The sequence below is a fragment of the Stegostoma tigrinum genome, chromosome 14 (genome assembly GCF_030684315.1).
Source record: "Stegostoma tigrinum isolate sSteTig4 chromosome 14, sSteTig4.hap1, whole genome shotgun sequence".
Classification (NCBI taxonomy): Eukaryota; Metazoa; Chordata; class Chondrichthyes; order Orectolobiformes; family Stegostomatidae; genus Stegostoma; species Stegostoma tigrinum.
Genome location: NC_081367.1, coordinates 26,941,577 through 26,965,363, shown reverse-complemented (window position 1 = coordinate 26,965,363; position 23,787 = coordinate 26,941,577). Strand labels below are relative to the sequence as shown.

General features: G+C 40.2%; 1 protein-coding gene across 1 annotated transcript; it reads right to left on the bottom strand.

The window, feature by feature from the left end:
* Positions 1–4,993: 4,993 nt before the first annotated feature.
* On the bottom strand, positions 4,994–13,480 carry il12a (interleukin 12a). Its single transcript, XM_059650819.1, has 5 exons — positions 13,456–13,480; positions 13,145–13,299; positions 12,779–12,880; positions 12,411–12,515; positions 4,994–5,173 (listed from the first exon to the last, which is right to left on the bottom strand). The coding sequence occupies exons 1-5, from the start codon at positions 13,478–13,480 to the stop codon at positions 4,994–4,996; spliced, it is 567 nt and encodes a 188-aa protein (XP_059506802.1).
* Between the last annotated feature and the right edge of the window lie 10,307 nt (positions 13,481–23,787).

The window sequence follows — 23,787 nt, the reverse complement described above, 5'->3', positions numbered from 1 at the left end:
GCCTATGATTGCACAATGTTCAGACATTCATAGTTCCTCAGATACTGAAGCAATCCAGGTCCAAATGCAGCAAGACCCTGAATAATATCCACGCTTGGGCTGACAAGTGGCAAGTAACAAAAACAGAAGTTGCTGGAAACGCTCAGCAGGTCCGGCAGCATCTATGGAGAAAAAAATCAGAGTTAATCCAGTGACTCTTCCTCAGAACCTTCCTGAGGAAGGGTCACCACACCTGAAACGTTAATTCTGATTTTTCTTCACAGATACTGCCAGATCTGCTGAGCTTTTCCAGCAACTTTTATTTGTCTTCCTGATTTACAGCATCCACAGTTCTTTTGGTTTTTATTAAGTGGCAAGTTAAATTCATGCCACACAAATACCAGGCAATGACCATCTCCAATAAGAGACAATCTAACCAGTGCCCCTGATATTGAATGGGGTTATCAACACTGAAACCCCCTTTTAACATACCATTTACTATTGTCAAGAAACTGAATTGTACCAGCCATAAAAATACAATGATTACAACAGCAGATCAGAAGATAGGAATCCTGCAACAAGTCAATTACCTCCTGATTCCCTATAGCTTATCAGCCATCTACAAAGATTAAGTCAGGAGTGTGACTGAATATACCACACTAGCCTGAATAGTTGCAGCTCCAGCTGCACTCAAGAAGCTTGACAAAACACCCTTCTTGATTGGGGCCACATCCACAAACATCCATTCCCTCCGCTGCTGATGTCAATAGCAGCAGTGTGTATCATCTATCAAATGCACTGTAGGAATTCACTAAGACTCCCTAGACATTATCTTCTAAAACGACGATCACTTCCAGCTCAAAGGACATGGGCAGCAGATATATGGGAATATCACCACCAAAAAGTTCCTAGCCAAGTCACTTCCTCACAGCATTGTGGGTCTACATACAGCCCATGGACTGCAATGGTAGAAGAAGGAAGTCTCAGGGGCAACTGGGCATGGGCAATAAATGTTGGCTCAACTAGAGATATCCACATCATGAATGATGTTTATAAGTAAAATCTCAGGAATATTGGACAATAAAACTAATGCAGCAACTGTCTTGCTAGCGACTTCTTCTAAAACCATAGGATGGAGTCTGGCAGGACCCAAGGATTTGTTAGTCTACAAATCTAACAATTTGTTGAGTATCACTTTCATGATTATTCTAATTTTCCTAATCCCCTCCTGCCCTTCTATATCTTGATTTACAGTGATACAGCTCCCACTTTGCCTGGAGTTACTGCCAGTGACTCAAGAACCAGATCCCACTTCTACCACGGAGGTATGCTTTTTTATCTGGGTAACTTTCTCCTCATCCTGAACATGCAGAACCTCTTTCCTAGTCTTGCTTATGTAATTGGCACCTGTGTGGATCATAATGACCAGACCCTAACCCTCATACTGCAAGTTCCTCACACCCCACGTAGATGTCCTGAATCCTGGCACCAGGTAAACAGTAATGCAGGTCCTTGTTGCAGAGAACCGTGTCAATCTCCCCCACTATACTGATCCCTGATATATCCCTTTCGCTCCTCCATTGTGCCATGGTCAGTTATCTCATCCACCCAGCAGATCACATTCTCATATAATCAAATTGAAATAGCCTCAAAGCTGCTAGAAATTATAAAAGCCTCATGCACTCCTGTCCTCTGGTTATCCTTATCCATTCAACCTTTCCCTTCTTTGATAAGTGAACAAACCAAACAAACTTTTCCTAAGGGGCATGGTCACTTCCTTGTACAAAAGACCTAGGTAACTTTCCCCCTCCCTCATGTGTCAAAGTGTGTTTTTAAGCCTCCATCTCATACTTTGAACCAAAGCTGTTTGAGTTGAATAGTTACAGCTTATGTAGTCTTCCTGGATCATGCTAGGATCCAGCAGCTCCAACATGCTGCAGGCAGGGCACATCATTTTCCTTGCTGTCCATAAAGTGTGTATGTAACTATTTAAATAACATATTCAATTATTTATTTTTCTTATTATTGTATTTTATTATCTTCATGTACTATATTAAACCTTAAGAGCAAAATAGATCTTAACCTCTTACCATATACCCACCAAACAGCTCACTTTTTTCCACTTTAGTAAAGGAAGAACAAACTCCCAAGGATGAAAATGTGAAAAAAGCAGAAGAGCTCTTACCTCCTTATGTACTATCTAGCTACCATTATCACCAAACTGCCAGCACTCTGCTCTAAGTTGTTTTCAAGTGCTAAGTCACAATGAGGTGCCTCTATTGATATGCCATGAGTGAACTCAGACATAGGTACAAAGAAAAATAATATCAGCAGATTTGTCTAATTACCTAACTTTAGGTGCTTTTAATGAGCTTACATATCTGTGCTCAAACCTAAAAAAAATCTGGAGTTTAAATTGTAAATTACAATAACATTTTGAATATGAAATGTAAGATCTACCTTACTTACCAAACTGTCAGCACTTTGTTCTAAGTTGCAATCAAGTTTAGAGGCTTGAAGGTTACCTAAGATTATAAAAAGATTGTGATCAATTGGCTAAATGGGCTGTGGAGTAGCAGATTGAGTTTAATTTGGATAAATGTGAGGTATTGCATTTTTGTAAAACAAATAAGGGCAGGACTTACACAATTAATGGTAGGTCATGGTGAGCGTTGGAGAACAGAGAGGCCTGGGGGATCAGGACATAATTCTTTGAAATTTGAACTACAGGCAGATAGGGTAGTTAAGAAGGCATTTACTATGCATACCTTTATTGCTCAGACCTTTGTGTATAGGAGTGGATTTTCATTTTGAGGTTGTGAAGGATGTTGTTGAGGACTCTAATGGACTATAGTGTGCAGTTCTGGTCACCCTGTTGTAGGAAGGATGGTATTAAATTGGAGAAGGTTCAGAAAAGATTTACCAGGATGTTGCTGGGAATAGTGGATTTGAGTTATAAAAACAAACTGGATATCCTGGGACTTTTATCGCTCGAGCGTATGATGTTGAGGTGTGATCTCATAGAGGTTTATAAAATCATGACGGGGACAGATAAGGTGAACAACAAGGGTCTTTTCCCTAGGGTGGGGAGTTCAAAATCAGGTGGCATATTTTTAAGGCGAGAGGAGAAAGATTAAAAAAGGATGAGGTGCAATGTTTTTACACAGAGAGTAGTTCAAGTATGGAATGAAATGCCAGAGGAAGTGATAGATGCAGGAGCAGTTACAACGTTTCAAAGACATTTGGACATGTACATGAGTAGGAAAGGTTTGGGGAGATATAGGTCAAAAACAGGGCTAGGTTGGATGGGGAACACAGTTGGCATGGACTAGTTAGACCAAAGGGTCTCTTTCTATACTATATGCCTCTATAACTTTGTAACCGGAGGCTTAATGAGAGCTGATATTGTAAAAAGTTTATTTTGTAATGGTTGATGGAAGCAGATTTAGTCGTAAGTTTCAGAAGGGAATTCGATAATACTTGAATTTTTTTTGAAGGGCGATGGGAACAGGATGAGGCAAGGGAATTGCAGTCCTGCTAGAATTAGCAGCCTCCTTGGCAGCATGGCTTCAACATGTTTGGTCTGCCCAAACACAAATCCTTGGCTCACTGGCATCATCCTGAAATGGGCTTGTTTTGCAATATGGAATTCAAAATTAAGTTATTATTTGTGGATAGAGTTCTTAGATTAGCGTAGATTCCCTACAGTGTGGAAACAGGCCCTTTGGCCCAACAAGTCCACACCGCCTCTTGATATATCCCACCCAGACCCATCCCCCTATAATCCACATGCCCCTGAACACTACGGGCAATTTAGCATGGCCGATCCACCTAGCCTGCACATCTTTGGACTGTGGGAGGAAACCGGAGCACCCGGAGGAAACCCACACAGACACGGGGAGGATGTGCAAACTCCACACAGTCACCTGAAGGTGGAATCGAACCTGGGTCCCTGGCGCTGTGAGGCTGCAGCGCTAACCTCTGTGCCACCGGTCTCCTCATGATCTTAAAGAATTGTGGTTTTGCTATTTATCACATTATCTGAAAAATATTGCTGACTCAGTTTGCTCCGATTGCTTAATTGGAGATGTAATGTTTATATATGTGGAAATTCTTAATTTAAGAATTCAGTTCATGCTGCATAGATATTTCTATGTGCTGGTTTTATAGTGATAAATATGCAATACAAAATCATACTGTATTTCTGAACAAATGTATAAAAGTCTAAAAATGGTTACATATGGCTTTGGATTAAACAACTTCATTTCCATTTATCTGTAAAACTATTTACTTACAAGTATTAATTCTAACTTTACCTCTATAAGGTAGGAATGGATAATAAAGGCAAAAATACTCTTGAACATATGTGAACCATATCTCTGTTTATTAGAAATTTTGTAGAAGATACATCATTCTGTGCACCATACCTGATCACTGTTATCACAGGTATTTAATTACAGTTTTATATAGCATTTACCATTGTAAATTTCATTATAATTTCAATGTTTATATTCAATTTTGCACGTTCAGCTTTGAAAATGAAGTACTTGGTTTGGGCACTAGGTGACTTTACAACTGAATTTTGAAGTGTCTCTCAACAATAAGTATATATAATAAATTTACATTTATTAACTGATGGCACGCAATGTCACAGGCAAGTTGCTAGAAATTGATATATTTTAATAGACATTCTTTAAAAATTCAGCACCGATCATTGTAAACATTGCAAATTTTATAGGAAAGTGATCGAAAAAATACACTTTTAGTGAACAATGCCACTGTACAATCAGTAAAAATAGAGACTATCCTTTTCATATTGATCCCAGCTCCCAGATAAGTTATAATATCTTAGCCCCCTGATAAAAGTGATAAATATTAAATAAATATTTAAATAAATATGTTGTCCTAAGAGGGGAGGAGTGTTGTGTTAGCATATTTGATATAAATAGTGTAAAACCTAAAGAAAAGTCGATCACAAATTACTGTGGTGTGAAGGTATTTAGATTCTGTACAATTAGAGTTCAGTATCATTCAGATAATTCATAACTCTGTTGATTGTGATGGTACGCAACTTGAAAGCCTGCAAAATTTTGCACAAAACCATCCTTTGGGGAAAGTTAGGTTTCTCCTCAGTTTCTGTTGTTGACCCAACTTCAAAATATACTTCATCATAGTTTGAATCAGAATTAAGAGCCTATGACCAAAACATAAATAACTTTAATTAGGGTTTTGTATTATAAACTTCAAATATGAATTATTTAAACTGGAATTAAATTTAAAATTAATAGCAATTTAGAAGTTTTTGCTTTTAAAATGTCAAACAGATGGGCGATGAAACTTAAAATACACAAGGTAAGTTATTAAAATGTGAGACTGGATGAACACAGCAGGCCCAGCAGCATCTCAGGAGCACAAAAGCTAATGTTTCAGGCCTAAACCCTTCATCAGAGAGGGGGATGGGGTGAGGGTTCTGGAATAAATAGGGAGAGAGGGGGAGGCAGACCGAAGATGGAGAGGAAAGAAGATAGGTGGAGAGGAGAGTATAGGTGGGGAGGTAGGGAGGGGATAGGTCAGTCCAGGGAAGACGGACAGGTCAAGGAGGTGGGATGAGGTTAGTAGGTAGGAGATGGAGGTGCGGCTTGGGGTGGGGGGAAGGGATGGGTGAGAGGAAGAACAGGTTAGGGAGGCGGAGACAGGTTGGACTGGTTTTGGGATGCAATGGGTGGAGGGGAAGAGCTGGGCTGGTTGTGTGGTGCATTAGGGGGAGGGGATGAACTGGGCTGGTTTTGGGATGCGGTGGGGGAAGGGGAGATTTTGAAGCTGGTGAAGTCCACATTGATACCATTGGGCTGCAGGGTTCCCAAGCGGAATATGAGTTGCTGTTCCTGCAACCTTCGGGTGACATCATTGTGGCACTGCAGGAGGCCCATGATGGACATGTCATCTAAAGAATGGGAGCGGGAGTGGAAATGGTTCGCGACTGGGAGGTGCAGTTGTTTATTGCGAACCGAGCGGAGGTGTTCTGCAAAGTGGTCCCCAAGCCTCTGCTTGGTTTCCCCAATGTAGAGGAAGCCACACCGGGTGCAATGGATGCAGTATACCACATTGGCAGATGTGCAGGTGAACCTCTGCTTAATATGGAAAGGTAAGTTATTAGTTGTTTTTGCTTTGATTTGACTGAGCTTAACTAGTTATCCACTAATATAATTATACCTGAGAAAGCAGAACAGAGTTATAAAATAGAGGTAATTCAAAGAAAATAGATGGTGAATATAAAAGTGAAATAGGCCAATACAAAAGTGATACTAAAACAAATATATTGAAGTGAAAGAGCACCTGCAGAAATACCAGAAACTGTGCAGGCAAGGTCCAAGCTTTGATCCCAGGATACAGAGAAGATCCAGGGAAGCTACTGCACGGGGACATTAACCGCTAGTATGTCTCCAACATGGAACTGTCATTGAATCAAGAACCTGGAGCTCACTCCAAAAATGCAGTGTGGGTGGACTTATATCACAGACTGATCTGGTCAGGAAGCTGACCACAACCACCTTCTAAAGGGTAATTTATGCACAGATAGCAAATGCTGGCCTTGCCAGTTTTGTTCATATCCGATGAATAAATTATAAAATACCCAAAAATTGAAATTGCATGTGGTGGCAATAAAGGTACGAATTGTTTTCAGCCAGTGAACTAAACAGACAATGCTGTAAATATCAAGATGATGGACTAGTTTTAAAAGAAATTAATTCATGGAATACAGCATCACTAGTTAGACCAGCAATTATTGCCACCACTAATTTTCTAGAGGGCAGCTGAGAGTCAATCACATTGATGTGGGTCTGGAATCACATGCATGTGAGAGCAGGCAAGAATGGCAAATTTCCTTCCCTGCAGATCATTGGTGAACTAGATGGATTTTGGAACAATCAACTACACTTACATGGTTGCCATTAGGCTAGCTTTTTATTGAATACAAATTTCACCATATGCCATAGTTGGATATGAATCCAAACTCCCAAAACATTGGCCTAGGGCTGTGTATTTCTAGTCAAGTGACATTACCATTGTGTCATTCCTCTGCCTAATATGGGATGAATTTTTGATGAATGCTGAGATCCAAATCATTACATTTCCTCCGTACCCTGCACTAGAATATTCCTGGGTGTGCTGTTGAATGGACTGTTCACCAGCTGAAGTGAATCTGTTGCACTTTGAAAGCTGCCTTCTTGGGCCATATGACCAAGAGTGATGTCAGTAACTATCATTAAAGAAGTTTCAGAAATGGGAAGTAAAGTGGAGTTGATAAAAAAGTTCACTTCGAAGTAAAAGTGCCAAATTCTTTAGAGAAAGAAATTCCCCTGAGAAGTACATTGTTGAGCAATTTGTGGAATCATGGCATGACACGGTCCTGCAGTCAGTACTCAAATTTAGGGCAGACTCCAAACATAAACCTTGACCACCTTCTCAAAGGCAACTAGGGATGAACAATAACTGCTAGCCAAACAGTGACACCTAATCAAAACATAAAGCAGGAAGGATGTGAAATCACCAATAGGGGTTAATTGCGTTCCTCCCTATTGCATGATCTCACACGAGAGCTGGGAGCTCTGGGAGTTTTTTGGATCTGCTGACATAACTCTGGAAGAAGGATGATAGCACCATCATTTGCATATTTTATCTGGGGTTTGCAATGACCTTCAGTTAATCCCATTATGGCCAATTGGAGAACCCCAGAAATTACTGTCATTGACAGTTAGCATGGTATTCACTTTCAGTGGGCCATGTTTTGGGTTGGTTTCTTCTTACCACTTTTCTTTGAATGGGATTTAAAGGTGAATATTACACAGGATTAGAATTATCCTTTCCATAAGACACTGAAACTCTGGAGGATAGAACAACCATGAATAGCCAGATATTAAAATTGCGTTTTCACAATAACTAAGGACAATTATTTTCCTCAGTTCATGTTTACATAAGAATCCCCAACTCCTAGCACAGGGAGGAATATCAACCCTGCTATGAATCTACTTTTTGAGTGGGGATAGATGCATCTAATGCTGGTAGCAAGTATTTTGGTAAATTAAAGAATGGGAATGCATCTGCCACAATAGCATCTTCCTTATTATCTCTACCAACATTTGTAATGCTCAGAAGCAATTAAAAATGCATAGAATAACCCAAGGGAAAGATTTATCAGTGAACATGGTTAGTTGGGAAAAACACATAAAAAGTCTTGGCAATCATTTTAAGATTAGTGCCAAATAAGCCCATATCTATTTCAATGTTTGCGACAGTATGAAAGTCATAGTATTTAGAGCGTTAATCAGGATAAAGACACTTGATTTGTTTCTTTTACTGCAAGGGGGAATTTGAAGTTAAGCATATCACGTTTTGATTAAAGTGTCACTTTGTATTCTCAATTACAATTTGTAAAGTAAAGCAGTTTTATGACTAATATCTAGCCTGGTCGCAAGTAAGTGTTTTAATCTTCCTCCTGAAAAGTTGAATGAGGGTGTGAAAAACACTACATCCAGCTCAGACCACAGGCTATATGTTTGATATGAAATGTAAACACAACTTGTAATTAATGTGTTTCACTACAGTTACAGAATGCCACATGATGTAATGAAAGATATTGAACTATATTTCAGCTTAATCTCGAATGTCAAATTTGAACTGTTGACTTTCTGAATTTTATGAATAATGTATATTGTTATTGGACAAGAAATTATTGTCACACTACTAGGTTGTGGCATAATGTGGAAACCTGTAATGTAAAACATAGAAAGTGATCTGTGCCCCTAAATCTGTGAGAATATCTGTAGCAGAACTGAAAATATAACATTGCAATAGTAAGACTTGATGCAAATTTGGAGTCAGGGCTTTGAAGCACTGTAGTTTGACACCAGAAGCAACTAAATTACAATGCAGTGACAAATTGGTCACAATAAACTAATATCTATGCTGATGCCTAGGCTATCTAAGCAAAATGGACTTCAGTAAGGCATTTGACAAGGTTCCTCGTGGTAGACTGGTTAGCAAGCCTGCATCACATAGAATACTGGGAGAACTAACTAACTGGATTACAGAACTGGCTCGAAGGTAGAGGACAGAGAATGGTGGTGGAGGGTTGCTTTTCATCCTAGAGGCCTGTGACCAGCAGTGTGCACAAGAATCAGGGCTGGGTCCACTGCTTTTCATGATTTATATAATTGATTTGGATGTGATTTGGTTAGTAAGTTTGCAGATGACACTAAAATTGGTGGTGTAGTGGACAGCGAAGAAGGTTACCTCAGAAAACAACAGGATCTTGATCAGATGGTCCAATGGGCCAAGAAGTGGCAGATGGAGCTTAATTTAGATAGATGTAAGGTGCTGCATTTTGGAAAGGCAAATCAGGCAGGACTCATACACTTAATGGTAAGGTCTTGGGGAGTGTTGCAGAACAAAGAGACCTTGGAGTGAAGGTTCATAGTTCCTTGAAAGTGGTGTTGTAAGTAGATAGGATAGTGAAGAAGGCATTTGGTATTCTTGCCTTTTTTGGTCAGAACATTGAGTATAGGAGTTGGGAGGTCACGTTGCAGCTGTACAGGACATTGGTTAGGTCACTACTGGAATACTGCATGCATTTCTTATCTCCCTGCTAAAGGAAGGATGTTGTGAAACTTAAAAGGATTCAGAAAAGATTTGCAAGGATCAGCCAGGGGCTGGGGCTACTTTCCCTGGAGTATCAGAGGCTGAGGGGTGACCTTACAGATGTTTATAAAGTCATGAGGGGCATGGATAGGGTAAATAGAAAAGGATTTTTCCCCGGGTGGGGGAGTCCAAAACTAGAGGACATAGATTTAAGATGAAAGGGGCAAGATTTAAAAGGAACCTAAGGAGCAACTTTTTCACACAGAGGGTGGTGCGTGTGTAGAATGAGCTGCTGGAGAAAGTGGTGGAGCCTGATACAATCATACTATTTAAAAAGCATGTGGATGGGAACATGAGATAGTGGGAACTGCAGATGCTAGAGAATCTGAGATAACAAAGTGTGGAGCTGGATGAACACAGCAGGCTGAGCGGCATCTTAGGACCACAAAGCATTTCCTACCAATAACCTCATCTTGCCCTCTTGACCTGTCCGTCCTCCCCGGACTGACCTATCTCCTCCCCACATCCCCACCTATATTCACCTCTACAGGCTCCATCCTCGCCCCTTTAACTTGCCTGTTTCCTCTCCTCCTAGCTTCTCCTCTATCCATCTTTGATCCGCCTCCCCCTCTCTCCCTATTTATTTCAGAACCCTTTTCCCATCGCCCTTTTCTGATGAAGGGTCGAGGCCCGAAACATCAGCTCTTGTGCTCCTAATTTGCTGCTCGGCCTGCTGTGTTCATCCAGCTCCACACTTTGTTATCTTGGATGGGAACATGAATAGGAAGTGTTTAGAGAGATATGGTCTAAATACTAGCAAAAGGTAGCAGATTAATTTAGGATACCTGGTCAGCATGGACAAGTTGAAGGGTCCATTTCCATGCTGAACACCTCTATGACTCCAATTACATTCTAACAGCTGATATAGGAGTTATAATTACAAGACAGCAGAAATGTAAGTCCTATTTAGTGTAACTTGGTTGACTCCTAGCTTAAACCTTGAACTGTAGCAGTGAGCAACAACTGGTTACATCTAGATCATCACTAAGATGGAAAAATGTTCTAAGATGCATCTTAGAACTATAAGAAGAATAGGCATCAAAACAAAAAGGGGGTGATTGAGAGTGATAACCAAAAACTTGGTCAATGAGATGCATTTAAAAGGGGAGGCACAGAATTGATAAAGATGAGGGAAAGAGTTCTAGGGAGGGAACCAAGATGACTGAAGGTAGACCACCAACTTGACACTAAAGGGAGGAAGAGGAATGCAAAATAGATTGACGTCAGAGGAATGGAAATAGAAATTAAAGTCTTGTTGAGGTTAGCAGATCAGACAGGCTGAGGGTGTGGAGACATTTCGGCAGAGATTAATTTTAAAACTTAAGTTATTTGGGGAATCAAGTTACAATGAGACTCAGTGGTGGTAATTGAGTCACATTTGGTCTAAAGTTGAGTATGGCTGGTACAGATTTGAACATGTTTATATTGTATTGATTGCAGGGTGACAGGCTGAGCCAGAGAGGCTTTCAACAGCAGATTGCCTGAGGTATGGGGAGCAAAGCTGATTAATGTTATAATGGTAGGTATAAGTAGACTATTAACTCTAGTGGCAAAATTATGAGGCCAGAATATTAGACAATGGTTAAACAGGACTCCAAGGTTGTAGACAATTTAGTTTGCACTGACACAGTTAACCTAGAAAGGGTTGAAGGGTATGGAGTTCATGATTGAGCTGAAAATGATTGTTTTGGTCTTCCCACCATTTAGTTAGAGGAAGTTACAGCCATTTCAAGTTAGAATGACAAACTGCTTGACAGCAGTCAGTGATGCCTAAATAACACAAATGTCATCATCAGATTTGTGTAAAATATTCCACGTATTTGAATGATGGCATCAAGGGGCAGTATGTTTATGAGAATGATGAGAGGGCCGGTAATATTTACTTAATACTTTCCGGAAATGTGTGTGTGTGTATGTGTCTGTGTGGGATGAAATGCCATTGATATAGAAACTCTGTCTATGTTTAAGTGGGTGGGAGGGGAAACAGAGGCATTGGGAGAATAGGGCAGAAAAGAATGACTGGTCAGCCCAATTTTAGACTGATATTTGACAGAAATGTGATTGAAGAGATTCAAATGTAAAGCTGAAGGAGAGTCAAGGAGAGAATTTAGAAGGTGCGAATATTCCCTAGACTTGGAAAGGGCAGGGAAGTACGGGCATGGAAATTAACTGAAATGAGCATTTTTTTTTGGAAGGAGGTCAGTGACAATCTGGGATAGTGGCTAAATAAAAGGAGCTATTGTCGACATTGGGTCAGGAAGGGAAGCTAAATGGTGGGTTTGAGGGGAATGGAGTCCGGGAAGCAGGAGGTAAATCTGAGAAGTGAAATGTTCTTGAGGATGGGAAGATGAGTGAGTGCTGGAATGGGACGGAAAGCACAGGAAGACGGCAGCGCCTTAGTGATGAGTGGAATGTCAAACTGATCTATAATTCAAGACAATAAAATGTGAGGCTGGATGAACACAGCAGGCCAAGCAGCATCTCAGGAGCACAAAAGCTGACGTTTCGGGCCTAGACCCTTCATCAGACCCTTCCCATTATCTCTGATCTATAATTCAGTCTTGATCTAGTGTGAAGTGGAAACCGCCTTTACTGATAAAAATGTGACAACATAAGGGCAGGGGTTCTCTACGGCATGCCATCGAACTGCCCTGTCTCTCCGGTTTTTACCTCTGAATTGTAACACTCATCCGTTTGTACCTTTGTTAGAAACGAATTAAACGTGAACTTACATTCAGAAGTTGCTGGATCTGTTTAAACACATTCCCGGTGACGTGGGAGAAATTATGAAGTTTAGTTTGGTAGATCTGTAAATCGGCAGTAATATTTTGAAAACACTGTCGAATAAAATAGAAACGATATAATGAATGCTCGATTCGATTTGATTTCAGTGACTTAAGCTAAACACTCGAATGAAACAGGTGAAGGCACAAACCTGGTGAATTGCGAATCGGCATCCTTGCGGGTCTCCGCTTTCCTTGCATTTACCACACTCCTAGGGATTCACAGGGATTGACATGAGCGATCAGTTTGAAATGCAATAAAGGATTGTACTCGTGAAAGATATCGCCGGAGAGTGCGTGTGTGTGTTTGTGCTCACCTGGGCCGGGGAACAGGACCAGGCGGTGCTGGTGAGATTCTCAGTGATGTCCTCCAGGGCAAGAACATTGTCAGTGCAGTTAAAGCCTCCAGTCACGTCGGGCTAAACAAAACATGACAGTTAACATCTTCGACAAAAAAAATGCAAACAGCCAGCCAATCCGTAGAAACCATTCACTTTTTTTCCCAGTTGAAGTTTAGCAGTTGCAGGTGAAATTAAAGATTGCTATTATCCCCGGAGCCCGATAACGAACAGCAATAAATCTCCAAAACACTGACTCAGTCTGTTGGTTGTAACCCTCTACACTTCGCCCGCTTTCTTGCTCGGACAGTGTACAGTGCATGGAATAACGACCATAGGACTTACGTGCGTTAGACTTTCTTTCACCTCGCTCAGCAGCTGCTTTGAAATGTTGAGGCAACTTCTGACATCTATTTTCTGCTGCTTAGGCACGGAGCTCCCGGAGCACACCCGGGAGAGGTGAAGGCACATCACTAAAAGGAGGGGAGCTTTCCACAGTCCTGCAATTTAAAAAAAAGCAAGAAAACGTCAGTATGGTTCTGCAGTAGCACTTGTGCACTCCTCAACTTAGATCGACCTTCGGAGCTTCTTTTGATGAAGAGTGATGTCAAGGACTTTGACAAAGCATGTGCATTTTCCAGTCATTCTAAACTTACCAGCGGCTTCCAGCGAGAACACCATCGTGACTGAACAAACTGCCCGAGCAGAACTGTGTCTGTGTATTCGGGTGCACTGTGTGTGTGTGTGTCTGCTAGCAGAGGTTCGGTGCTGCTTGTAGTTATATACAGTGCTACCTCCTCACACGCGAGAGGTGGTACAAGTTGAGGGAATTCCCCAGTCATTTTCAGATACAGGCACAAACAGAGGAATGGAGAAATACCTTGAGTGCGGCGAACCGCGCAACCATGTGTTACGTTGCGCGTTGTTGACTTTTTTCGCTTTCAGTTAATTTCCGTTCGGTTTCTCTCACTTAAATCTTGGCTCCCCATCCCACCACCGTCTCTTATTTTGTTTTCTGTTGGCGCGTTTTTTTTTCACTTTTCTGTTATCTCCTTTTACCGCCCAATGTCTTGCCTTGTTCCGCCCTGTATTTCGATTTTATTTTGCTCATCTCACGGGAGACAAAGCTGCCCAGTTTCGGGGGCACAGAGCACAGGGGGAAATCTTGCCCAAAAGCTGCAACTGGGCTTCTAACGCCTCCCCCCCACCCCCGCCCCAGCCCGGACTACAGCGGAACGCATTTGGAGAATCCAAGGCATTTTCTTAGCACAGGTCCAGATATATTCGTTCCTTTCAAAAAAAAATTAATAGGGAGGTTTCATTGAGAATCGCGAACGAATCTCCCGAAAAGCTGGTTTCCCAGTGAAGTTCAGATTGTTCACCATTAGGGAAACGATCCTGTTTTAAGGGTTTTGAGTTTCCCTTTGTGGGTTTCCAAAGAAATGTGAAACAAAATAGATTTCCATCAGCTAACGCAGCGAAATGCAAAGAAATCCGAGCCTTTACAATAAAAAAATGCACGCTGCAGTAAAAGAAAACTTATCCATTTCACAGGCTTTTATGGATTACTTTTATGGATTTTCAATGTCACCCCCCTTGTTCTCATATTCTAGCCTTGGCTAATATAGAAAAACATGCCATAAGTCTTCTAAATTACCTGTCAATCTGTTCGGCTACCTTTCAGGATTTGTGGACGTGCCTCTGTCCTCAGTGTTAGTCAGTAGTCTAAAGATCCAGGCACTGGCTCCCTTCCTCTCCTCAGAACTGTCTGATATTGAACCAAGTTAGAAATCTTACCACACCATGTTAGAGACTGACAGATTTATTTAAAATTGCAGGCTTTCTGAGCACTGCTCCTTCACCTGCCAACTTATGATTTCAAATAAATATGTTGTACTACAACCTGGTGTAGTGTGACTTCTGACATTATCCACCACAGTCCAACACCAGTATGTCCACATCATGATATTGAACCAAACAGTTCGCAAACACAATGTCATATATTTACCTTGAGATGAGATTCTGACTATATATTGAAATCACCATTAAGGTTATCTATTTCCACGTTCATAACATTGTCCAACTCTGTCACTGACTGTTGAAACCTCTTGTTACCTCTAGACTTGACCATTTTGCTGCACTCCCAGCAGGCATCTCATGTCCTACGCTATGCACACATGAGATCACCTGAAACTTTGTGGCCTCATAAACCTTCAAAATATTTGAAAAAAAAACTGAAAGAACTGCAGATGCTGGAAATCAGAAACAAAAACAGAAATTGCCAGAAAATCTTGGTAGGCCTGGCACCATCTGTGGAGAGAAATCAGAGTTAACGTTTTTTTAGATTAGATTAGATTAGTTTCCCTACAGTGTGGAAACAGGCCCAACAAGTCCACACCGCCCCTTGATATATCCCACCCAGACCAATCCCCCTATAAGTCGCCCACCCCTGAATACTATGGGCAATTTAGCATGGCCAATCCACCTAGCCTGCACATCTTTGGACTGTGGGAGGAAACGGGAGCATCGGGAGGAAACCCACGCAGACACGGGGAGAATGTGCAAACTCCGCACAGACAATCGCCCAAGGCTGGAATTGATCCTGGGTCCCTGGTGCTGTGAGGCTGCAGTGCTAACCACTGAGCCACTGTGCCACCCCTTATGTTTATAAAATATTGGGAGACATGGACAATAACAGGACTGAATATTAAATAATCCCAAGTATAAGTGTTCAAAAAAAGTAAAGAGGAGGGAGGCATTTTTCATTAAGGACAACATTGCTTTGCTGAAGAAAGTAGTTTCAAGGAGAGAATCAATCTTACTAAAGCTAGAAAAGGGTGCACTGATATTACTCAGTGCAGTATACAAACTATCTAGTAATAGGAAGGATACAGAAGTACAAATATGCAGGGAAATTACAGACAGATGCTGACATTACAGAATAGTTGAGCAGAGAACTTTAACTACTCAAATGTATACTGCAGCAGTTGGAACATAAAAGGAACTGACGATCTAACATTCCTGGATTGGTGTTCAGGAAAATTTTCTACAATGTTATGCATCCACTACAACAAAAAGAGGATGCATCATTGGACCTGGTTCTTGGAAATGAGGTGGATGAAGTAGATCGAGTGCTGGGGATGAACACTTCAGTCGTGATAATCATTATATTGCAAGATTTAGAATGATGATAGAAAAAGACAATAAGCAAATGAGAGTACAAAAATGAGGGCAGATCTGTTTTTAATGGAGCAAGACCACAGCTGAGGAAAATGTTGGGAGGAAAATTGAAGCTGAATAAACCCTTAGGTTTGGTTTGGGTACAATCAAGCTATACTCCTTCAAAAGAGAAAGGGAGACGAAACCAATCCAGAAATCACTGGATGAAAAATGCAATAAATTTAAGAGAAAAGGACAGAGACAGAGACTGGAGAATTGCAGACATTATATTGTTGTTCAAAAAGGGTTGTAAGTATAAGCTCAACAATTACAGATCAGTCAGTTTAAATTTGGTGGAGTTGAAGCTTTTGGGATGATTATTCAGGACTGAATTTGTAGTCATGTAGAAAAGTATGGATTGATTCAGAATAGCCAGCAATAAAATTTTAAAGGAGCGTTACTAATTTAATGGAGTTTTTTGAAAAAAATAACAGAAGATTCAACGAGTGCAGTGCTGTTGATGTTTGTGCATGGATGCCCAAAGGGCATTTGATTTAGCAACACACAACAGATTTGTGAAAAAAAACTTATAGAAATGCAAGAAGGTTTTTAATAGTGTTACATCAGAGCCTAAGTTCTATTATGTCAAATCTGGGGCTCCTCCTTTATTATAAACTATATTCTACACAGTTGCATGACACATAAAATGACATGGTAACAATTTTGCTTCAACTTCCAGATTCCCATGCCCAATCACATCAAACTTAAATAAAACAAATTGCCAACAGAATGAAATGGTTTGCATCATGCTTGTAATTAAGTAAACTATCCATTTAAACACCCAAATTGTGAGTGGACGACTCAACTTCCAGTATGGCTTCAGAGGCACAAATGTGGGCTACTTTTAAGGGAAGAGTAAATATAGACAATAGAAACATAACTAACTGAAACAGTCCCAGAATAGAAGTTGGAGTGAAACTATCATGGATGTGTACGTTGCCTGAGACCCAGCTTACAAAGAACAATTGCTTAATGGCTGTAGGCAAAAACAAGACAGGAACAAGGAATGCGGAAAAAAGCCGCAGCTAATTCATTCACTGGTGTCCCGGCTGCCGGAGTAGTAGACTCCAGGAGAAAATCAAAAGAGCACACAAAATGTGACACATAAAGTGTGATGTAAAGGGCATATATGGTGACAGAACAGAAATGCAATAAAGAGAATTTTTATTTTCTACATTTTTGACAGAGAAAAGCACAGTAGAGAAAAAGGAGAGAATGGACATGGCACACACAGAGAAGGAAAAACAATAAGCAGAAGAGACAGAAAGTGAAAGTGAAAGAGAGCAGTCCGAGAAAGAGAATGTTTAAGAAAATACAATGGAATGAGATGGAGAAGATGATAGAGAGAAAGGAACGGGGAGAAAGAAGGGAAAAGGATTAAACTGGGAGCAATAGAACAAAGAAAGGGGAACATGATGTGGAAGGAACACAAGAAAGAACACAGAGGAAATATTATTTGAAAATAAAACAATAAATGAAAAGGAAATGGAAAAGAGGGAATGAATGGAAGATTGAAAAGGAAAGGAAGATCAATGGAGAGAAAATGGAATTAAAAATTAAGGAAGAATTAAGAAATGAATGGAAAAATAAAAGAGAAAGGGAGGGGCAAGATGGGAAAGGGGAAAAAGAAGCTAAAGTATTAGCAAGGAAAGAAAAAATGTGATTTACATTACTTTTGCCTTTAGAATGGATGCTGAGCCATTGTGGAGGTCCCAGTAGAAGTGACTGATAACTTTGTTAAAAATAATTAGGCATATTTTAATTGAAGAGAAAATAAATTGAGGGCCAAAAGATTTCAAGAGATTGTTTTGAATAGTAGCACCAAGGTGTGCCAGTACTAAGATGGAAAGATAGATAGTCAGACCATCGAAATATGATTTGGGGTAGGACTGGAGAACCTGCTGAGATTAAGCTGGACAGGCTGTGAGCAACCTGTGTAAGTCAATTAACACAAGGAGTGGGTCTCATTTTAGACTACTGAGCTGAGGACAAATTGGAATTTAAGAAATGTTTATGATGGGAAGTCAGAAAACACACTGGAGAAATTGTATCAAGAGCCAAGATACATGTGAGTATGTGGAGCTGAGACAGTGTGTAAACAGGCAGAGCTACAAACTGAAGCAGTCAGCATCTCAGTTTAAAAATATCAGTACAATATTACATTAGAGACCAGTTGATCACCACAGGCCTGGATTCAGGCTTTTGCTGATGAAATGAATCCAATGTGAATTTATGAACAAAATCTGAATTTAAATTGCTGCAGAAAGATAGTGAACTATGTTCCACAATTAACTAAAGGGATTGCAAAAGTGATGGATTGGTTTGTGGTGATTTCCAGTGACATAAACATGAAGAATGCAGTTCTGCAGTGCTCTGTAATGACTCTGTATTATAATCCTTCATGTTATTCCAAGCCATATTCCTTGGATACTGCACTCTGCAATGCACTGGTTGACACAGCATCATTCCATCTGTGAGAGAAAAGTAATATTGCTGATTTTGAAGATATTGATGCTGTTCTCTCCACCCTTAAATTTCACTCATGGAAATACCAGACTTGGGAAGCGATGACAACATGAAATATAAATATGTTTTACTTTAAAGAATTCAAGTATCCAGTGAAGTATATGCTGACAATGATCAGGCACTAGTGTCCAATCAATCTTTATTTTCTGGATGAACAGTTTCCACTTCTGGTGAGTTAGTAACTAGAAGACATAACATTAAGATAGTCACCAACAAAGTGAAGGGAGATGTCAGGAGATATGTAGAGCATTGTTAGGACATGGAAGCAACGATGGAATTAGAACCCAGAATGATTTTCAAAATTAACCTGGTTGGTTCAGGGGTGGTAGGCTCCCCACATGACCTTTAAAAATATTTGGCTGTGAAGCACTTCAGGCTGTCCTGAGGTTGTGGAAGATGTTTTAAACATGACAGGTTTTGTTTGCTTGCTTGATCCCGATCCTCAAATCTTCAAAAAAGACAACATTTCTAATGGTACATGCAGACATTTCTGCGGTGTTTAACAATTGTCAAGAAATCTCTCTTACCCGTACATGAGGATGTTGATGGATCTCAGTGCACACAGCTAGAATATCTTGCTGACGCCCTCACACTGAAGAACTCTGCCGAGGCAGACTACTCAGATTTAAACCATCAAACAACTTCTGCATTAAGAGCAAAACTAGGATTTGTTTATTGCAATCAGAAGAAATGCTTGACATGTGGCTGTCGGGAAGAAATATTCTTCTGTTTATGGACTTGCAAAGTGTTTGGCTTTCTGATTCAATGTTGATGTTAAAGAATAAAGTTCTTTTCACGACCATTTCACACAAATAGTTTCTCTAACGCTTCTCTGAACATGGACCTCTGGCTGAAATGGTTGTCTTTCCTTGTGGAAATCTTAACACAAATTACACTGTGCAAAATGATGCAGAAATGTTTAACTCACAATGTTTAAAATAATCACCTCACACTTTTAATTACTCCAACATTCGGGGCCATGCTGTCAAGTCTAAACTGTGAAATTTCTTTCCAAACCTCTTTTATTCCTATAAATCATTCTTCAACTCTTCCTGTTTGATCAAGCTTTAGACAATTTGGTGTCAAATTCAACTCTATGATGCTCCTGTGAAGTATCTTAGAAAGTTTTATTGCTTTAAAGGCATTACATAAATGAAAGTAACCGTTGTTGTATATGACAGAAAGAATACACAGAGCGAGAAAACAAAACACTATGTTTGCTATTATGTCTCAGATACTTTAAAACTGAATCAACATTTACGCAGAGAAGCCATCATCATATGCTTCCTTGTGAATCTGAAGTACTGGAGAGTTTTTTTCATTTTTTGAAAAATTAGCAGTGATGAACACATTCTGTTTGCATCAGAGGAGTATGAGGACAGTATGTATTCTTTTTCACATTACTCAGCTGGGTCTTGTTTGCACTTTTAAGGTTTTAGGGGATTTTATCCAACGCATCTGAACCCATGTCATTCAAGTCCAAAGTCTGCTAATGTATAAACTGAGGAAGAGAAGCAATACACTTCTTTGTACTGTTCATAGTTCCTCCTAGGAAATGTGCCATTTACTGTACAATCAGCTGAAATTTATTAGTAATGCTGGAAATAGAGGTCAATATTGTAAATTTAGTCAGATATAGGCTGTTTCCTTAATTTATATTCAGAGGGTGGACTTGCCATGCCATCTTACCAGAAAGATTTGAAATTATCTCAACGTTTTGTATAGTCATCCCCACAGAGAATCATAAATGGTAAGCTTTGCAGCAGTGTGACACTTGCTGTTGTGGGACAATCAGCTCAATGTATGGGCACACCAAAAAATTTCCCTTCAGTACTCATAACATCCTGACTTACAAATATATCACAATTCATTCACTGCTACTTGGTCAAAATCTTGAAACTCCTTCAACTACAGCACTGTGGCATGTTCCCACAGCACATAAACTGTAATGGTTCAAGAAGTTAGCTCACCAACACCCTCTTGAGGTTAATAAATGAGATAACAAGGTGTCGAGCTGGATGAACACGGCAGGCCAAGCAGTATCAGAGGAGCAGGAAGCCTGACATTTTGGGTCTGGGCCCTTCTTCAGAAATGAACTGTCAGCCTTCCTGCTCTTTTAATGCTGCTTGGCCTGCTGTGTTCATCCAGATCTACACCTTGTTATCTCAGATTCTCCAGCATCGGCAGTTCCTACTATCTCTGAGGTTAATAAATGATCTGCAATTAATGCTGGCTGTGGATCAGTGCTCAAGTTCCAAGAATGAATATATATAACCTCCACGTCTCAGAAGGAATGTACTTATCTAGGAGGCAACACAGTACAGGCTCATTAGATTGATTCCTGGAACGAGAGGATTATCCTATGCAAAGATGTTGAGTAGACTGGGCTTATACTCTCTGGAGTCTAAAAAAATGAATCTTTTTAAGACAGGCAAGACTTTGAAGAGACTTTAGAGTGAAAATGTTGTCTGTAAGGTTGTTTCCTTTGACTCAGCAATTTAGAACATAAGGGCACAGATGTAGATTAAGTATCTATTGTTTTGGACAGGGTTGAGAAATTTTCCTTTTTCAAGATCATAAGTCTTTAGAATTCTATATCTTAGTAGAATGTGGATACATTGAATGTGCTCAAGGCTGAGATAAATGGGTTTTTTGATCTCTCAAGGGGTTGAGGGATATGGAAATTAGATTGGTAAATGAGGCACAGCTACGAGCACAATGAATGTTCATTTCAAATCCCTTAAGAATTTAAATGAAGTCATTTCTTATTTTTCTAAACACTACGCAATAAAGACCTAGATTACTCAATTTCACTTCATCAGACAATGCCCTCATTCCAAGAATCAGTCCAGTCAATCTTAAGGCAAGCGGCGACTTTGCCTTTAATTGACAATTCTAGATGCAGCAATTCTTATATCTTCTCCAGAGCACAAGAAACTTGATACCATGGTACTGATGAATTCAACGGACATTTTTTTTCCAACTAACCATTATGCACACACATTAAAATCCTCAGGCATACATTTGTGTCTGCTTGAATATTAAGCTGTAGTTTAAAACAGAGGAGCAAAGCGTCCAGTAGAGTGTTAGACTTCAGGTGATCCCAGTTACAAAGAGTATGGAATCTTTAGACCCTGAAGCCACGTGCTACATCTCTTAAAGGTAAACAGACATCGTTATGTGGATTTTTCAATGGCCATATAGTCATCATTTCTGTGTAGATGAGAGTTACGCATGAAGACTTTACAACATTCCAGTCATAGCAGGCTCTGAAGGAATTGATTGGGAAATTGAAGTTCTATCTGGGCAATTCTTTAATGCCTGGAATCCACTCAGGAAAAGTTGGACTGTCAAACACATACACTGACTCCTGAACAACTATTTAACTGATTCCATTCTTACATCACAGATCTCCAACCACACCTTCCACAGAACATGTACACAGCCCTGACCCTGCTTTGGCACGTGCAGGTTCTGGCATATCCATTCCACTCTGACCAAAGCCTCCACAACTGCCAGCTCTGGAGCCGATTTCTAACACCCACCTCTGCTGTTATCACTGAATCTGATCCCCTTCTGGCACCCAGCACTTAGCCTTCCTATCCACCTGACCTACCTGTTGCATCACTTACCCTGGCTCCTTTGCTACCTTGCACCCTGGCACCCTAAGCAGGCAGCCTACTTACCAAGCAGCCTACCCTATTACCAGCTGGCATTCTATCCCTACCTGGTCCCCACCAAGCTAGCACTATACTTACATGGCAATCTATTCACTTGGCACCCTACTTGTCTGATGTGCTACCTTTTATTCATCTGGAATCCCAAACTCTGGCACCCTACTCTCCTCAGCTGGGTCCCGAATTACCTGAGCCCCGAGCAGAACCTCCTCTCAGAAATGTGGAGTTCCCTCCTTTCACAAAAACAGGGAGTAGAGTGACATTCTACATGATGCCTTGGAAAATCCAGCTCACTGTGTCTTTCAAAGGTGTACTGACATAATGACCGTGGGACATAACACAGCAGTGAGACTATCTGACCTTAGGTAAAGAGGCTAAAACTGTAAGCAGTATCTCAGATATGGTCTCACCAAGGCCTTGTAAACTTCAGTCTCTCTAAAGTAAAGGCAGGCCATTAGCATTCCGAATTGCATGCACGTGTATATTAACTTCTATGATTTCTGTCCAAGATCACACTGATTTTTTCCGTGCACAGTTTCCCAATCTCTCACTATTTAGCCATTATTCTGCTTTTCTACTTTTTACAATATAGCAGATAATTACACATTTCTTTGTATTCCAGCTGCTCTTGCCTGCTTATGTCATCCATCCAAATCCCTTTTAAGTCGTTCCTTCCACTTGTGGCTTACTTTATCATATAAGTTTGTAGTTTCCACAAATTTGGATTCATCTCATTTGATCCATTCAACTAAATCATTGTTATATGTTCTCAACAGTTTTGGTCCAAGTACCCTGCTTGTTTACAACCCAAAAATTACCCATTTATTCCTACTCTCTGTCTTCTGCCCATAAAATAATTCACAGCCCTTGCTAAAGGACTATTTCCATTTCCATAAATGCTATTGTTTAGTAACTTTCTATATGATACTTATCAAATTTTTTTTGTAAACCAAAATGCCCTACATCCATTGCCCTCCCCTTACCTACTCTATTGGTTATGTCCTCTTTAAGTTCTAAAAGAATTGCCAAACATAATGTCTCTTTCATAAATCTGTGGTGCTTCTGTCTAATGATACAATTTTCCATGCTCCCAATCATTATTTCTTTAATATTTCCTTTCCTTCTAAAGTTTTTCCTTCCACTGACATCAGGCTAATTGATCTGTTGTTCCCTATTTTCTCCCTCTCTTTTTTTTCTGAATAGCGTGCTGATATTTATTGCCATCTAATCCATGAGAAACAATTTATAATTTAGTTTGATCGAAACCAAACCACCCATTATCTCTGTAGCCATCTCTTTTAAAACCTTCTGTTATAAAGGTTGGGGACATTGATGGCTTTTAGACTCATGTGAAAGCTGGGACCCCCAACAATACATAGTGGTGTCTGCCTATACCATACTTCCAGTTTGAATACGATTGAACCCATACTCTCTGGCTCTTGTAAAAGTATTACTGTGAGCCAAACAGACAACAGGAAGAGATATTTCTTCCATGTGTTGGAAATAAAGTTTACAATTTCACTATGTTACAGCACAGAGAAGAAATTACTGCCCAGATACCAAACA

What these genes read in the sequence shown, in the direction of transcription:
- il12a (XM_059650819.1), bottom strand. Translation starts at nt 13,480, where the DNA reads ATGGTGTTCTCGCTGGAAGCCGCTG. An exon ending in TGAAAGAAAGTCTAACGCAC is followed by an intron (nt 12,881 to 13,144) that starts GTAAGTCCTATG and finishes TGTTTTGTTTAG; the next exon opens with CCCGACGTGACTGGAGGCTT. An exon ending in AGATCCAGCAACTTCTGAAT is followed by an intron (nt 5,174 to 12,410) that starts GTAAGTTCACGT and finishes TTTTGGTCATAG; the next exon opens with GCTCTTAATTCTGATTCAAA.